The sequence below is a fragment of the Melopsittacus undulatus genome, chromosome 2, assembly GCF_012275295.1.
Source record: "Melopsittacus undulatus isolate bMelUnd1 chromosome 2, bMelUnd1.mat.Z, whole genome shotgun sequence".
NCBI classification, from domain to species: domain Eukaryota; kingdom Metazoa; phylum Chordata; class Aves; order Psittaciformes; family Psittaculidae; genus Melopsittacus; species Melopsittacus undulatus.
In genome coordinates this window covers 64,151,293-64,163,888 of record NC_047528.1, presented here as the reverse complement: position 1 = coordinate 64,163,888, position 12,596 = coordinate 64,151,293, and the positions used below count along the sequence as shown (strand labels likewise).

At 41.9% G+C, this 12,596-nt stretch overlaps 1 protein-coding gene across 10 annotated transcripts in view; it reads left to right on the top strand.

The window, feature by feature from the left end:
• Positions 1-3,388, top strand: part of MAP4K4 (mitogen-activated protein kinase kinase kinase kinase 4) — a 165,277-nt gene extending 161,889 nt beyond the window's left edge. For all 10 annotated transcript variants that reach the window (XM_034059981.1, XM_034059984.1, XM_034059980.1 and 7 more), the window contains one exon: positions 101-3,388. In XM_034059981.1, coding sequence (XP_033915872.1) covers positions 101-184 — 84 coding nt within the window. In that variant the 3' untranslated portion in view covers positions 185-3,388. The remainder of the gene's footprint in view (positions 1-100) is intronic.
• Positions 3,389-12,596: the final 9,208 nt, after the last annotated feature.

Here is a 12,596-nt window from a genome sequence, read left to right as displayed (position 1 = left end):
CACAGCACTGCAAATATACTGTAAATATCAGGGACAACGAAGGCAAATCAGAGCCACTGCTTTCCTACCTGTTGAATTTACCAGTGTCTCTTCTTTGCAGGTTTTCTTTGCCTCCGTACGGTCGGGTGGAAGCAGTCAAGTTTATTTCATGACCCTTGGCAGGACTTCTCTTCTGAGCTGGTAGAAGCAGTGGGATTTGGCGAGGAATTGCTGACGTCCAGAGTCTGAGATCTTCATAACTCGGAATTACTTTCAACTGGAGTACAGACCTGCACTAATGCAGCACTCTGTGTAAATGTGTGTGCAGGCATCACTGGTGTTAGGTTTCTTTTTGTTTTTCAACTGAGGCTGCGAGGCAGCTGGTGCTGTAAAGATATTGCCATCAGGTGCTACAATGTCTTTGAGATTTGGGGTCACGCTAGAAAGCTACAGGTCTTCTTTTCCCTTCAGCTCCAGGATTCCTAGGCTTTGAAGGACTCTGTCTGTTAGTGTTGAAACAGAGAGGGGGGGAATAAAAGGAAAATGAAACTGACTACCATGAACATGCTGTTGAGTGGGCAGGAGGCAGGCAAGAGAAGGTGAGAAGTGGTGTAGAGAGTCAGACTGGCTGAAACAGAGGGCAGATCTAGTCTAGTAATGTTAACAGTGTATTTAATTGACATTTCTTTTTTGTAATGTGACAATATGTGGTCAAAGAGGAAGGTGCAGGTTTTAAGAAGTTAATATTTATAAAATGTGAAAGACAGTGACTAGGATAACTTCTTCTTGGGACAGGGAGGGTGGGAAGGGGCTTGGGGTGGAATTCTTGGGATTTTTTTGTTTCTGCAGTTTTATTTTGGCCTGGCCAATAACTTTAGTCATTTTCTGTGTACCAGGTATTGCCTGAAACATGTGCAGATAATAAAAAAAAGGAAAAAAAAAAGGAAAAAAGAAAAAAAAAAGTAAAAAAAATTTCATTTTCTATAATGATTCTGTGTTAGGCCAGAACTTGGTTATGTCACAGTATTAGCACTGCCTCAGTTAAAGGTTTAATTTTTGTTTAAACCTAGAAGTGCAACAACAGTTTTACCACAGTCTGCGCTCGCAGAACTAAAAAAAAAAAAAAAAAGAAAAAAAAGGAAAAAAAAATAGAAATAAAATCCAAACTACATATGTTTATTTTTTGTGCCTACCTCATTGTTTTTAATGCATAAAATAAAAGAGGTGGTTTAGTTTATACGTTTTTAGATGAAAACCATTAATGTCTAATTTAATCTTAATACCAAAACTACCAGATTGAAAGGTTTCCGACTGTTATTGCATAGCAAGTTTCAGCAGGAGGAGCGAGTGGTCCGTCAGGGCAATAGTGGTAGCGGTATGGCAGTGAGACACTGATTAATGTAATTTGCTTACAAAATTTGGTGAAGCAAGCATTTTTTAAAACCAGTTTCATCCTTAATAGAAGTCTGAATTTAGCCTAAAACCAGAGGCTTCACTCTGCTAACACATGGGCTTAGTAACAGGCAGGTAAAAATAACTAGGCTAGTTCTATAAACTGTTAAATGTTGTAGGAAACATTTTGGGGCGGTGATGTTTTTCTTTTTAAGAATGCAATGCACTAAAACTCTTTTAAGAATGTAGTTAATACTGCTTATTCATAAAGACAGCGTATACCTGTGTTTAGATGTAAGATCCCAGCTCTGGCTTTTTTGTTTTTCTTTCTTTTTTTTTTAAGTCAGTTTTATTTTATGAATAAGTTTCTGACATTTGTAATAAATGTCTTGAGAGTAATAATTTGTTTAATGGCTACATGTTCATTACTTGAGAAACCTTGAGTGTATAATAATCTGTTGGTGTTGTAATAATGCACAGTGTCACGATTCAGCCACTTCTTGTTTTCACTTTTATTCTTAAGTCCTTTAATTCACAATTTGGCCACTTTTGTTTTTGTTTTCACTCCTTTTTTGCGTTGTTTTATTTCCTTTGGTGGGGTACTTTGTTGACAGCTGCCTTAAGCTGTTCATTCAGTGAACAGGCTCTCAGTGTTTTCATGGGCTTTGTCTTCTGCTGCGGTTAACTTTCCTTCACGGCATGACAGGTAGGGCTTTTTAAACACGTATTCTTCAGTCAAGCCGATGGCTCAAGCGACTGGTCACACAATCAGTTTAAGAGCCACGAGCACCCCGTGTGCAAAGCTCAGACTCAACAGACCCTTCTTTTGGTGTCAAATCTGACTGCTGTAAATCCTTCAACCCCAATCAGCATTGCTGCTGAAGACTCTCCTTCGAACATCATAGACGGTTGAAAAGTGAGTGGTAAACGCGCACTGCCAGCGCGTGTATGTGTGTGCACACAACACCCTATCCCACCCCCCAAAAAACGAATCACAACTCAAGGAAGCCTTACATTTGCTGGCGGAGGAATACCTAGAACTATTTTTTTTTTTATTGTATGACTTTTGGATAGCGTTCGAGGTGAAGGATGTGTTCTTTTCGGGCCCGGTGCGGTCAGCCAGAAGAACGATCAGCCTTTTGTACTATAATGAACTAAAGGGGACTCAGAAATGCAACGTGATGGTAGATGTGGGTGTAATCACACAGCTGCCCTGTAGTGTAGTTTGCCAAAGCTGATTCGATCGAATGTCAGTCTGCGTGATTTAAATCTTCCAGCGCTATGTGGTCAAAATTTAATCTAGTCCTTCAAAGCTGATGCTATTCACCTAGAAGATGCTCCAGTACTGTAGGGATGCCCAGGTCATGGATATGTGCTGTTGAAGTTTTGAGGCTCTAGGGAGGGGAAATCTCCTTCCTATAGTGGGCTGCCTGCCTGGCAGCTTCTGCCTCCACGGAAATGCCAGCATGGCAAGGTAAAAACAGTATTACAAAACCACTACGTATACCAACACCGAACTCTTCAAACAGTGCTTCTGTAAGCAAAGAAGAAAAGAAAAGCTCCTAGGTTTAGTTTTAAGCTTTAATAAGTAATAATTTTCTGTATCTTTAAGTCAAAGTAACCCTAACTTGTATGACTGCAGTGTTTTTATTTTTTATCTTATGCACATGTTATGTTGGAGAAAATGTTTACAAAAATGGTTTTGTTACACTAATGTGCATCACATATTTATGGTTTATTTGAAAGTGATTTTTGTGGGTTTTTTAGTTTTTCATAGTAGTAGTAGTACACTTTTTGTGATTTATAACCCCAAACTCTGCTGATTATAAAGATGCTAAACAATAATACAAAATGACAAACTGCATTAAAATTACTAATCGTAGAGCTGCAAAGCAGACTGGTGACAAGTAAAACACTCAGCCTTTTTTTTGCAGTGCTATCTAACTTGTCTTCTGTGTATTATGGAAATTACTGTTTTTTCCCCGTTTTTCCTTAAATAAAGTCAAATTGACACCTATTGTATGTGGAAAGTATTTTGAATATCCCCTGGCTGCAGAAACTGAGCTGCATGTTGCCTAATTGCATGTATCACAAGAGCAAAAGCCTTATTGTCAAATCTCGTAATTCTAGAGACTTTGACAATTACTGTGGGCTTTTGAGGGCTTTTTTTGATGTTGGTTTTTTTTTTTTTTCCTTAAAGCCCTGTCTCCTGGTTCATTTGCTTTTTTGAGAATTATAGTTTTCCCCCTTAAAGAGAAATAAGTGAAAAGCTTAGAAACATTAGTGAGCATTACAGTAGTGGTGATTCGGAAAGAAGAAGTTGCACAAAGGAGAGCTTGGGTGTGTTGTCGACGTGCCCTCCTGCCACACTGCTTTCAGGCATGTGAGTTTGGAGAGGTAGTGTTTCTTAATGCCAAGAGAGTTTGATGAATGGGGTCCTGAGCCAGATTGTTGCATGGTATAAAAGCATGGCTCAAAAAACCCCAGGCTTTCCAAGTCATGAACTGTGAGTACTCTGCAGGTTTGATGCAGAACTGCTGTTTGTACACCCCAGGTTCTCGTTGGCCTTTGCCTGTGATTTTCCACCACGGGCTGTGTCTGTTTTCTGAAGCAGAGATAAGCAGTAGACATTTCCTTCTGACCAGGCTGGTGTCTGCAAGAGGAAGAGGAAGTCTGCGTTCCTGGGCTCCTGCCTTTCCTCGCACTTGTATCTGCAGAAGGCATGGGATGTGGTGTAAGCTGAAAAATGTTTCAGGGTTTCACTTGCTTCTTATCTGAAATCCTCGAGCCCTGCAGCTTTTCTGCTTCTGCAAGTGTAAATACTAACCTTAAACTAGCAGCCAGCTGCTTGTCAGGCTCCTGCTGTCTCCACTCCCATTTGCTGCTCCAGAGCAGCTCATTTTCTTCGGTCATTCTGGACCGGCCGAAGATTTCCCTCAGTTAAATGTATGTAGCATAGTTGACCACATTAGCTAGTCATGAGGACAGAATCAAGCTGTTGCTCATTACAGTATGCAATAAGTAACTGCAGGCAGCAACCCCAGGTCTGAGCTTCATGGTGAGTGCTGGCAGAGGCAGTGGAGAACATGCAGAACCTTCACACTCCTGTGAAGAAAGACACAGCTGCAGTGGTTCACAGGAAGAAGGAAACAATAAAGCATTGAAAACTGAGCAGCATATCTTATTGTATGGGACTTCTGCAGGTAGCAGTAAGAAAGGACCAGATTTGTACCTTCTGAGCCTAGCAGGGATGTGTGCAGGACAGAAGAGATCAAATAGTGCAGCAAAAGAACATGTGCATCTTCAAAATAACTAACTGCAATTAATGACGAAATCAAACCAGAAAGAAATAATCAAACATCAAAAGGAGCAATTGAATCTTTTTTTCTCAAACCTTTTAAAAATTCAAGTTAAATATTAGTAGTAACACCCATGATATTAAAGTAAAAACCCTGCACATTAGAAAGGGTTCAAGCGCTACCCCTTTTCAGGGGGTTGCTTTGCTGGAAAGGATATGCTAGAACATTAGGATTGTGTAGGACCTCATGAATGAGGAAAAGTCTAATTTTCAGGGCTGCCACCTTTTTTGCAGAGAGCTTGTTAATTCTACTTTTATCTATATTGTGGTCTGGGATGAGGACTGTAATATTGCTAAAAAGAGACTGAAGTTGTTGTGGGAAACAGCTTCAAATGCAGGAAGAGAGCCTATGGTGGAGAAGGGACTTGGTATGGTGTGTTCGGCACAGGACTCTGGTGCATTAAAATGGCCCAAGGCAATAGGTTTGCTAATATTAGTGTGAATGTATTTCCATCTGTGTCTGTTCCCCACTTGTGAGCTTCAGCACCTCATCCAAAGCTCTTTCTCTCTTCTTCCAACATCACTGAAGACATACCTGCACAGAGTTGTGCCATGTTGCTTGTGCAGTATTCCATAAGCACTTGTCGTGGCTGGCCTGGTTCACTGGCTGCTAGCTTTTACTTTGCCCTTAAATCCCAAGCATGAAGCAGGGAAGCAATTCTGGGAAGTTAACTCAAAACTTCTTTTGCCCAATGTGGAGCATGCTTTACAGCCAGGATTTCAGCTGCACAGGAAGGGTGCCCCTTTGGGTGCATGTAAGGGATGCAAGTCTAAGGAGCTGTGCACCCATCAGCTGTTAAATGTTGGCTGCAGCTCTCTTCCAGTATGAGCCAATTCACTGCTGAGCTCCAGCACCCAGCTGTTGGCCTATTCCCAACCCATTAATGGTGGAAAGGCTGGCAACAACTGTGTTCCTTTCACTTTTCCTCCCTTTTCAAGAGGTTTTTTAAACACACTGTGGTGTTGGTACTGCTCAGGGAGGTGTGGAAAGGCAGGGTCAGGCACAGATACTGCTGTGTGGGCTGCTTGGAGGTTAGTGGTTGTGGGAATGAAAGGAGAACACCAGGTAACGGCAGTCACTTAGTTTTCAGTCTGTGATCATGTGGCTCCACACAGCATATGGTCCAAAAGAGGGTAAAAGCTCTGCTTTAGGAATAACTGCCCATCTTACTCCTTCTCCTTATCTCTGGCTTATCCCAGACTTCTAAACAAGAATAAACTATGCGAGAAGGAGGGAGGAAGGTGTTTTGTTGTTTAAGAAAATAAACCCCTGACTCAATAGAAGTGTGCCCATTCCAGCTGAGGAAATGACAGGGGGGTTCCTTTGTTAAATTATAACAGGAAATTCACTTTAATGTTTCATTCTCAGGGGCTTGTGGTTCTGTGGTGTAAATATGTAGCATGGGAAAGTCAGATAAAATTGTTCCAACTGCTCAAATTTTACTTACCTTCTGTGTGAAATTTTTATTGCACAACCTCATATTTGTCATTCAGCATAATTTGTTCATTAAAAGGCATTGCCACACTTCCACTTTAATATGTGCATCTCCTAAGCAATTTTGCCTATGCCATGTTATCCATGGAAAAAAAATGCTTTTTTGGCTGTAAAACAAGCGTTGGAATGAAGGGATTGTAAATTGCTGTTTGCTTTGGCTCTTGCCACAGGGACATGACAGACAATTTTTGGTGAAGTCCTGTTGTTACGGTCAGGAAGGCTCTAGTCTTACGAACAAGCAATGCTGGAGGACAGAATAGGGTATTATGTGTTTGGCAGCTTTTACTGAGCCAGAAAGAGTGTAAAGAAACAGGACTTTGAGATCTTTCACCTCAAGCATTAAACCATCTTGGGGTACTGACATCTCTCCTGGTTGTGATGAAGGCATCATCATGTTTGATGGAGTGTAACTCGTACAGTCACTTTCCTGGGCCATATACTGATACTTGTTAACCTTTAGTAGTCTGGACAGAAAGCTCTTGACAACGCTAGACCTGTGAGAAGGCAAAGCACAGGGGGAATTCATGTTTTCTTCTTCTGTTCTGTTGCAATGGTTTCATCAGATTTTCAGCTAGTGGCAAGCATGCATGTGCATGTAGCTGTCGTAGAGCATGCTTACTTGTGGCAAGGAGGGATCCTGGCTTTTGGCAGCCCTGTGTCTCCTACTGGTGGTGCCATGAGGAAGAAAGTGGACCTGGGTGCTCCTAGAAGAGCCTTGTCAAGAGCCTTGTTGATCCCACTGCATTTGTTTTAACCTCAAACATAACACACATAACATAACATAGACATAGTCTAACCTCCATTGTCCCAAACCCTTAGTTGTGTCCTTGCTCCACCTAATGCTGAATATAGTCCCAAACCTGAAGGCAGACTCCCTATCCCATGGTTCCTACCATGGTGCAAACTACACGGTGCAGCTGGCAGAACCAGACCTTGTGTGCCCATACAGAAGCTCTGGCCTAAGAACTGCCTCACTGGGCTTTATTAAGTCCAAAACCTACCCCAATCAAATCACAAGAACTTCTGGAAAGTTCATATGGAAATTTTCTTGATGTTTTGGTAATGAAATTAATGAAAGATAAGAAGAGAGCACAAACTGGCATAGAACATGAAAATGCAAAGTATGTAATTATAGACTCACAGTTGTAATGACTCTAATGGATATCAGAGACTAGTATAAAAGGAGAATAAATTATTTCAGGGCATAAAGAATCAGTTATGGGTAATTAAGCTGCAATTATCATTACTGTGCTGCTGTGATAGGTTTTTTTAAACGAATTTTTCGCAAATGGAATAATGCAAGTTCAGCTTGAGTTCATCTGTTATCTTCCATTCAGATAAAAACGTTTCTCTAGCGCTTTTCAAAATGTGCCAGTGGGGCAGATCTCAGTTTTACACTAGGGAAAACACCAGGGATTCTTATGAAGTGATTTACTTCACGTTCCTGTTCAGTGAAGTGCATGCACCCATGCCTACTGCCAATCACATAAGACAGCAACTGGGTTCAACAGAGCTCTTCACATGCTCAAGATGAGGTGATTTGGTAAATTGGTAATCCAGAGCTTGCATTCAGAGCAAGGATGGCACAGTTTGGAGTGGCCAAGTGCACTCTTGGTTCAATCCACAGGGCTGAGCTGGCTGAACCTGGAAACCAGCTGTTGAAGTTTCAGATTACAATATTGAGATGAACGGTCGTTGGTGTCACCTTGCCTTGAAAGGATCCTTATAAAATGCGTCAGGGAGTAGCTAATCCACGAGCAGGTGTGGTGTGTGAAGGACCGGCTGTAGTTCTGCTCATGAAATCAGAGACAGGAGACAGCAGTGGTATTACAATGAGCCAGAAAGGCAGTGGGACACCTTTGCATCTTAAGGCACTGAACACTTTCCTATTGGAGAGTAACTTGGCATATGAGCTTAGGTGTTAGAAGGGACAACACAAAATTCAGACAGAGGTTAGGTTTGTCACTACTGCATGGTAGCCCACATGAAGAAGCAAGGAAAGGGATTCTGGGTTTGCTCCTAGCACTGTCTCTCTATGGGTGACCCAAGGTAGTTAGGGGTGTTGGCAGAGGGATTATTCCAAGTCCTTAGAACCTTGATGTCCTTCAGTATCCTGGCTGGCTTCCAGAAGTGTTGGGGTTCCCAAGGCAATGGGGGTGTCTCAGATACCTTGGATGTCTGGAAGGGAATTGCATGCTTGGGTTTAGGTGCCTAAATCCTATCAGAGGTTTTCACACATTTGTCATGACGCTGAACTCCTCAGTGTCAGGCTTGTCATCCATTGCGTGTGTTTGTGTGCTGCCTTGCGTAACTTAACCAATTGATGCTGCAATGCAAACCTTCAGAAAAAGGATAAAAAAATGCTGAAAAATTGGAAAATACCAGGGTTTAATGTTCCTAACTTAAACTTCACCCAGACACCTCTTACTACTGCTCAACATTTAATTACATTTATAGACTTCTCTTGAAGTGCTGTACTCCTACAACAGATGGTCCTCATGGGAGTGTTCAAAAACTCTCTTTAGCCTCATTAATTAGTTCTGAGCCTTATGTATATCTTGCTTGGTGTCATCCAAAGTGCTCGTTTTCTCATAAATTATAACAACTTAGCACGGTTCACAAATACTAATGAACTTCTCCACATTCATGTAAAGTGAGGGAGGGTTACACTAGAAGGGATCCTTTTTTCCCCTGCAATCCTAACTTGAAACAAGGAACAAAAAGTTGGACTTTTTAAATGAAGAGAATTCAAAAAGCATTCCATTTCAGAAAAGTCAAAATGAAACATTGCAGTATTTGGTCAAAACTGATTCCTTCACTTCTAATAACTAATATTTTGTTTACTGTAACCACCACCAAGATAGTAACTGTAATTTGAATTTTAAAGGTATTTTCTTGTTGCTGCCTATATCCATCATCCCTATACGCGGTGCTTTTTGAAGAGACAACTTCCTTCATGGTCCGGCTCACACAGTTTGTCTCCAAAGGAAGTGTGTTGCATCAGGATTCATTTATGTTTTTTGAGGGGTTGGATATATCTGTAAAATCACACGTGCTGAGTGAAAGAAGGTGCTGACAGATAAATGCTTTATAAACCTTATGGCATTGATGAAGTATTTCAGAGTGCATCGATTAAACTAAGTACTCTGTCTTCACACCACGGCACCCACAGGTCTCAGCAGCAGACTCATGGACAAACAAGTGCCAGTTGCACATGTTTTGAGTCGGTGCCTCAGAGTGATGTTTTTTGTTAAGATTTGGGGTGGAAGCAACAGGAACTCAGAGACTCTGCGAAGCACACAAACCCTTCCTCAAGTGCACTGAACACAAGTGGAGAACATGCTCTTTGAGTTCAATCGGCCATGTTTCTAACTCCCTGAGGGGAAAGAGAGCTTATGGTAGGTGACTATCAATTAGAGAGGAGACAAGCTGATTGTTTCCTAAGGGAAAGCATGCTTAGAAGAACAAAGGAGGTTTAGGCTGAAAAGGAGGAAAAAGGGGTGGTTGTGCTATACCATAAAACCAGTGTCTACAATGGAGCCCTGATTTCTTGTGCCTGTTTCTCAAGCTTGTCTTTGGAAGATGATTTATTCCCTGCCTGTAAACATGTATTTTCTGTCTAGAAGGGCAAGGTGCATGCCTTGACCTTTTCTTTTGTGAAGGAAGTGCAAAATAGCTTTTTCCACCTATTCTGCTTGGGAGCTTTTAAAGAGCCATTCATTGCAGCTACTTCCAAACCCATCTGTGAGCTCCTCTATTCACCTAGGCAAGGCAGCAGGCAAGCCCAGAGGCATCCCTGGCTGGCTGTGGTGAGCTGCTCCCCCTGGCAGCTCTGTCACAGAGAGTAGAAAGAAGAGCAAGAGGTCAAGAAAATAAACGAAGTGAAACTGTTGGTCTCTTTTTGCCCCACTTCTAAAAATAGAACCAACCGTTTTGGCTTCAGTTTTATTTCTAGTCATGGAGATCGTTGTGTTCTTATTTCAGTTGTTGAAATGGCTAAAATGGCTCCTAGGTCCTTTTTCTTCCCATTCCTTTGTGATAACAGCACTTCATGGAGAAAGACGTGATTTCCTACTCTCTGGAGATGTTTGCATGTTTGGGACAAATATGCAAGTGCTCAAATTGCTCTCTCAGCACCCCATGGAGAGAGAGCAGAGATGCCAGGGACTGCATCTCAGTGAGGCTGGGGCTGGATGCTGCCCACAGTTGTGCCCCATCGCTGTATAGTCTGGGGAAGCTGGTAAAGGTTTATACCCGGCGCTGCACCCTTGCCAAGCTGGGTGCCACCATCTGCAGCAAGCTCTCTGCAGCAGATCCCACTGCTCAGTGGGACCGGTCCTTTAGGATCATCCCACACTGGGCTGTATCTGCTGCAGGAGAAGCAGCTTTCTTCCCCCTGGCAGCCATGCCCTTAGGGCCTGCAGGACTCATTCAGTCTGAGAGCCTTGTATTTCGTTGCAGCTTTAAATTCAATCTTACTTGGACATGTGTTATTGGTGCCATTCCCTCCTCCTTTTCTCTGCTCTTTCTTTCTGCTGTTTGTCCTTTCTTTCCTATGTAGCTATCATATGTCTGTTTCTGCCCAAAGCAACGTTTCTCTTACAATGTAATGGCTTGAAGCAACACCCTGGAGGTTTTTATAGTGGATTTCAGCAACTATTGTTACTTACAGCGAAGATGTGACTGTGTGGCACTGGAATTGCTTTACTGCACTGCAGCGTGTAACTACTGTTACTAACTACATACACAGTTAGTAGTAACTAACTGTGCATGCATGCATCCCAGTACAAATTGTCCCAAGATGGGAAGACACTCTAACTTTTAATCACAGTTTGGGGCTAATATGGAAATCTGTGCAGATAATAGAGTATTTTCAGACAGGGATGAAGCTGCAGAATAGGTTTCCCACTCTGTAGGAGTTCTGTTGTTATTCTGTAGCTTAAATACCAGCCTGCTTTCAAACCTGTCCTCTTAGGAATGTATTTTTTTGCAAGAAGCAGAGATGGATGGACCAGATAACACAAATAAGGATGGAGCTGGTTTTACGTGGCTTGATGACTTTCGCCTTGTGGTCACTCTTCCAAATCCAGGTTAAAGACATACCAGCTGGAGGCTGAATGTTTACATGAAGCACTGCCTTGGCAGGCACCTTGCAGATGCCAGCAGGCATTAAATGCTGCAGAAACAGGAGGACCCCTCCAACAAAACTGTAGCTGGAGCATTTGCTCAGCATTAGACATCTAAATGTGGTGATTAGGGACATGGTTTAGTGTTGGACTTGGCACTATGAGATTTACAGTTGAACTTGATGCTCTTAAGGGTGTTTTCCACTCTAAATGATTCCATGAGTCTAAGAGGTTTTGAATCCAAATCTTGCTTCAAAATTGGCCATCTGTTTGCAAAATGTATATCAGCAAATGCTATAATTTCACGTACGTGACTTGGTTTCAAGTTGACTGTGGTAACTCTGAGGCTTGACTAATGAAGTTTTGTAATAGCTGTCTTCACTACTTACTCTGTGTTATTGGTGCCAACATTTCTCTAACACCAAATGCAAAGGCCTAGAACTTCCCTTGGATTTGAAATACAGTGCTATTAAGCAAGCTCATTTTGCAAGTTCTAATCTCACTCCAGGAAACACCATTCTCCAGAAGAGATGACCATCAGGAAAGTGTGTGAAGTTGCCTTTCAGCAAGATCTGGGTTGAACACATATCACCCAGCACAGATGTTGAGTGCTTGCTGGCACACAGGGTAGGTTCTTGTGGAAGTTTTGTGCAATGAGAATAGGTTGGAAGGTGCTCAAAAATCTGAAGTCTGCAGAAGCAGTGGCAGTGAATATTGTTTTTGAGGTTGTAATGGGTCAGAAATAAAAATCCTAAAAAGCCTGAATCTTTGTCAGGTGTGTAACACTGATGCTGTGCATGTAAATACTTCTAATCATGATACACAAACACTGCTTCTCGCAGGATCTTGACCTCTCTGCCTGTTGCAAATAGTTAACTTTTTTTTTTCACTTGTTTTATTGTTTTTGATGGGCACATTACAACAGCCAACTTCAAGCCACAGCCTAGAGAGGTTCACATCTCAGGTAAAGAAGGTTCCATTGCTATTCCACATTAAGGGTTTTCATACAGGCCACAGAGACTTGAAAGCTGCTTCGGGCTGGTGGCCTTGTTATCAGTTTGTATGGTGTTCATAGCATGGAGGTATGAAGAGGCTGTGAATCTCATCTTGGAAGGTTTTTATGTTGTTTTTATTTATTCTCAGATTCATAAAACTTGAGCATTTAAGCCTACTCTAAAAAGGCCTCTAGGAAAACCCAGATTTCATTTACCCTCAGTTAAAAAGTAGTTCAATTAACTCTAGCACT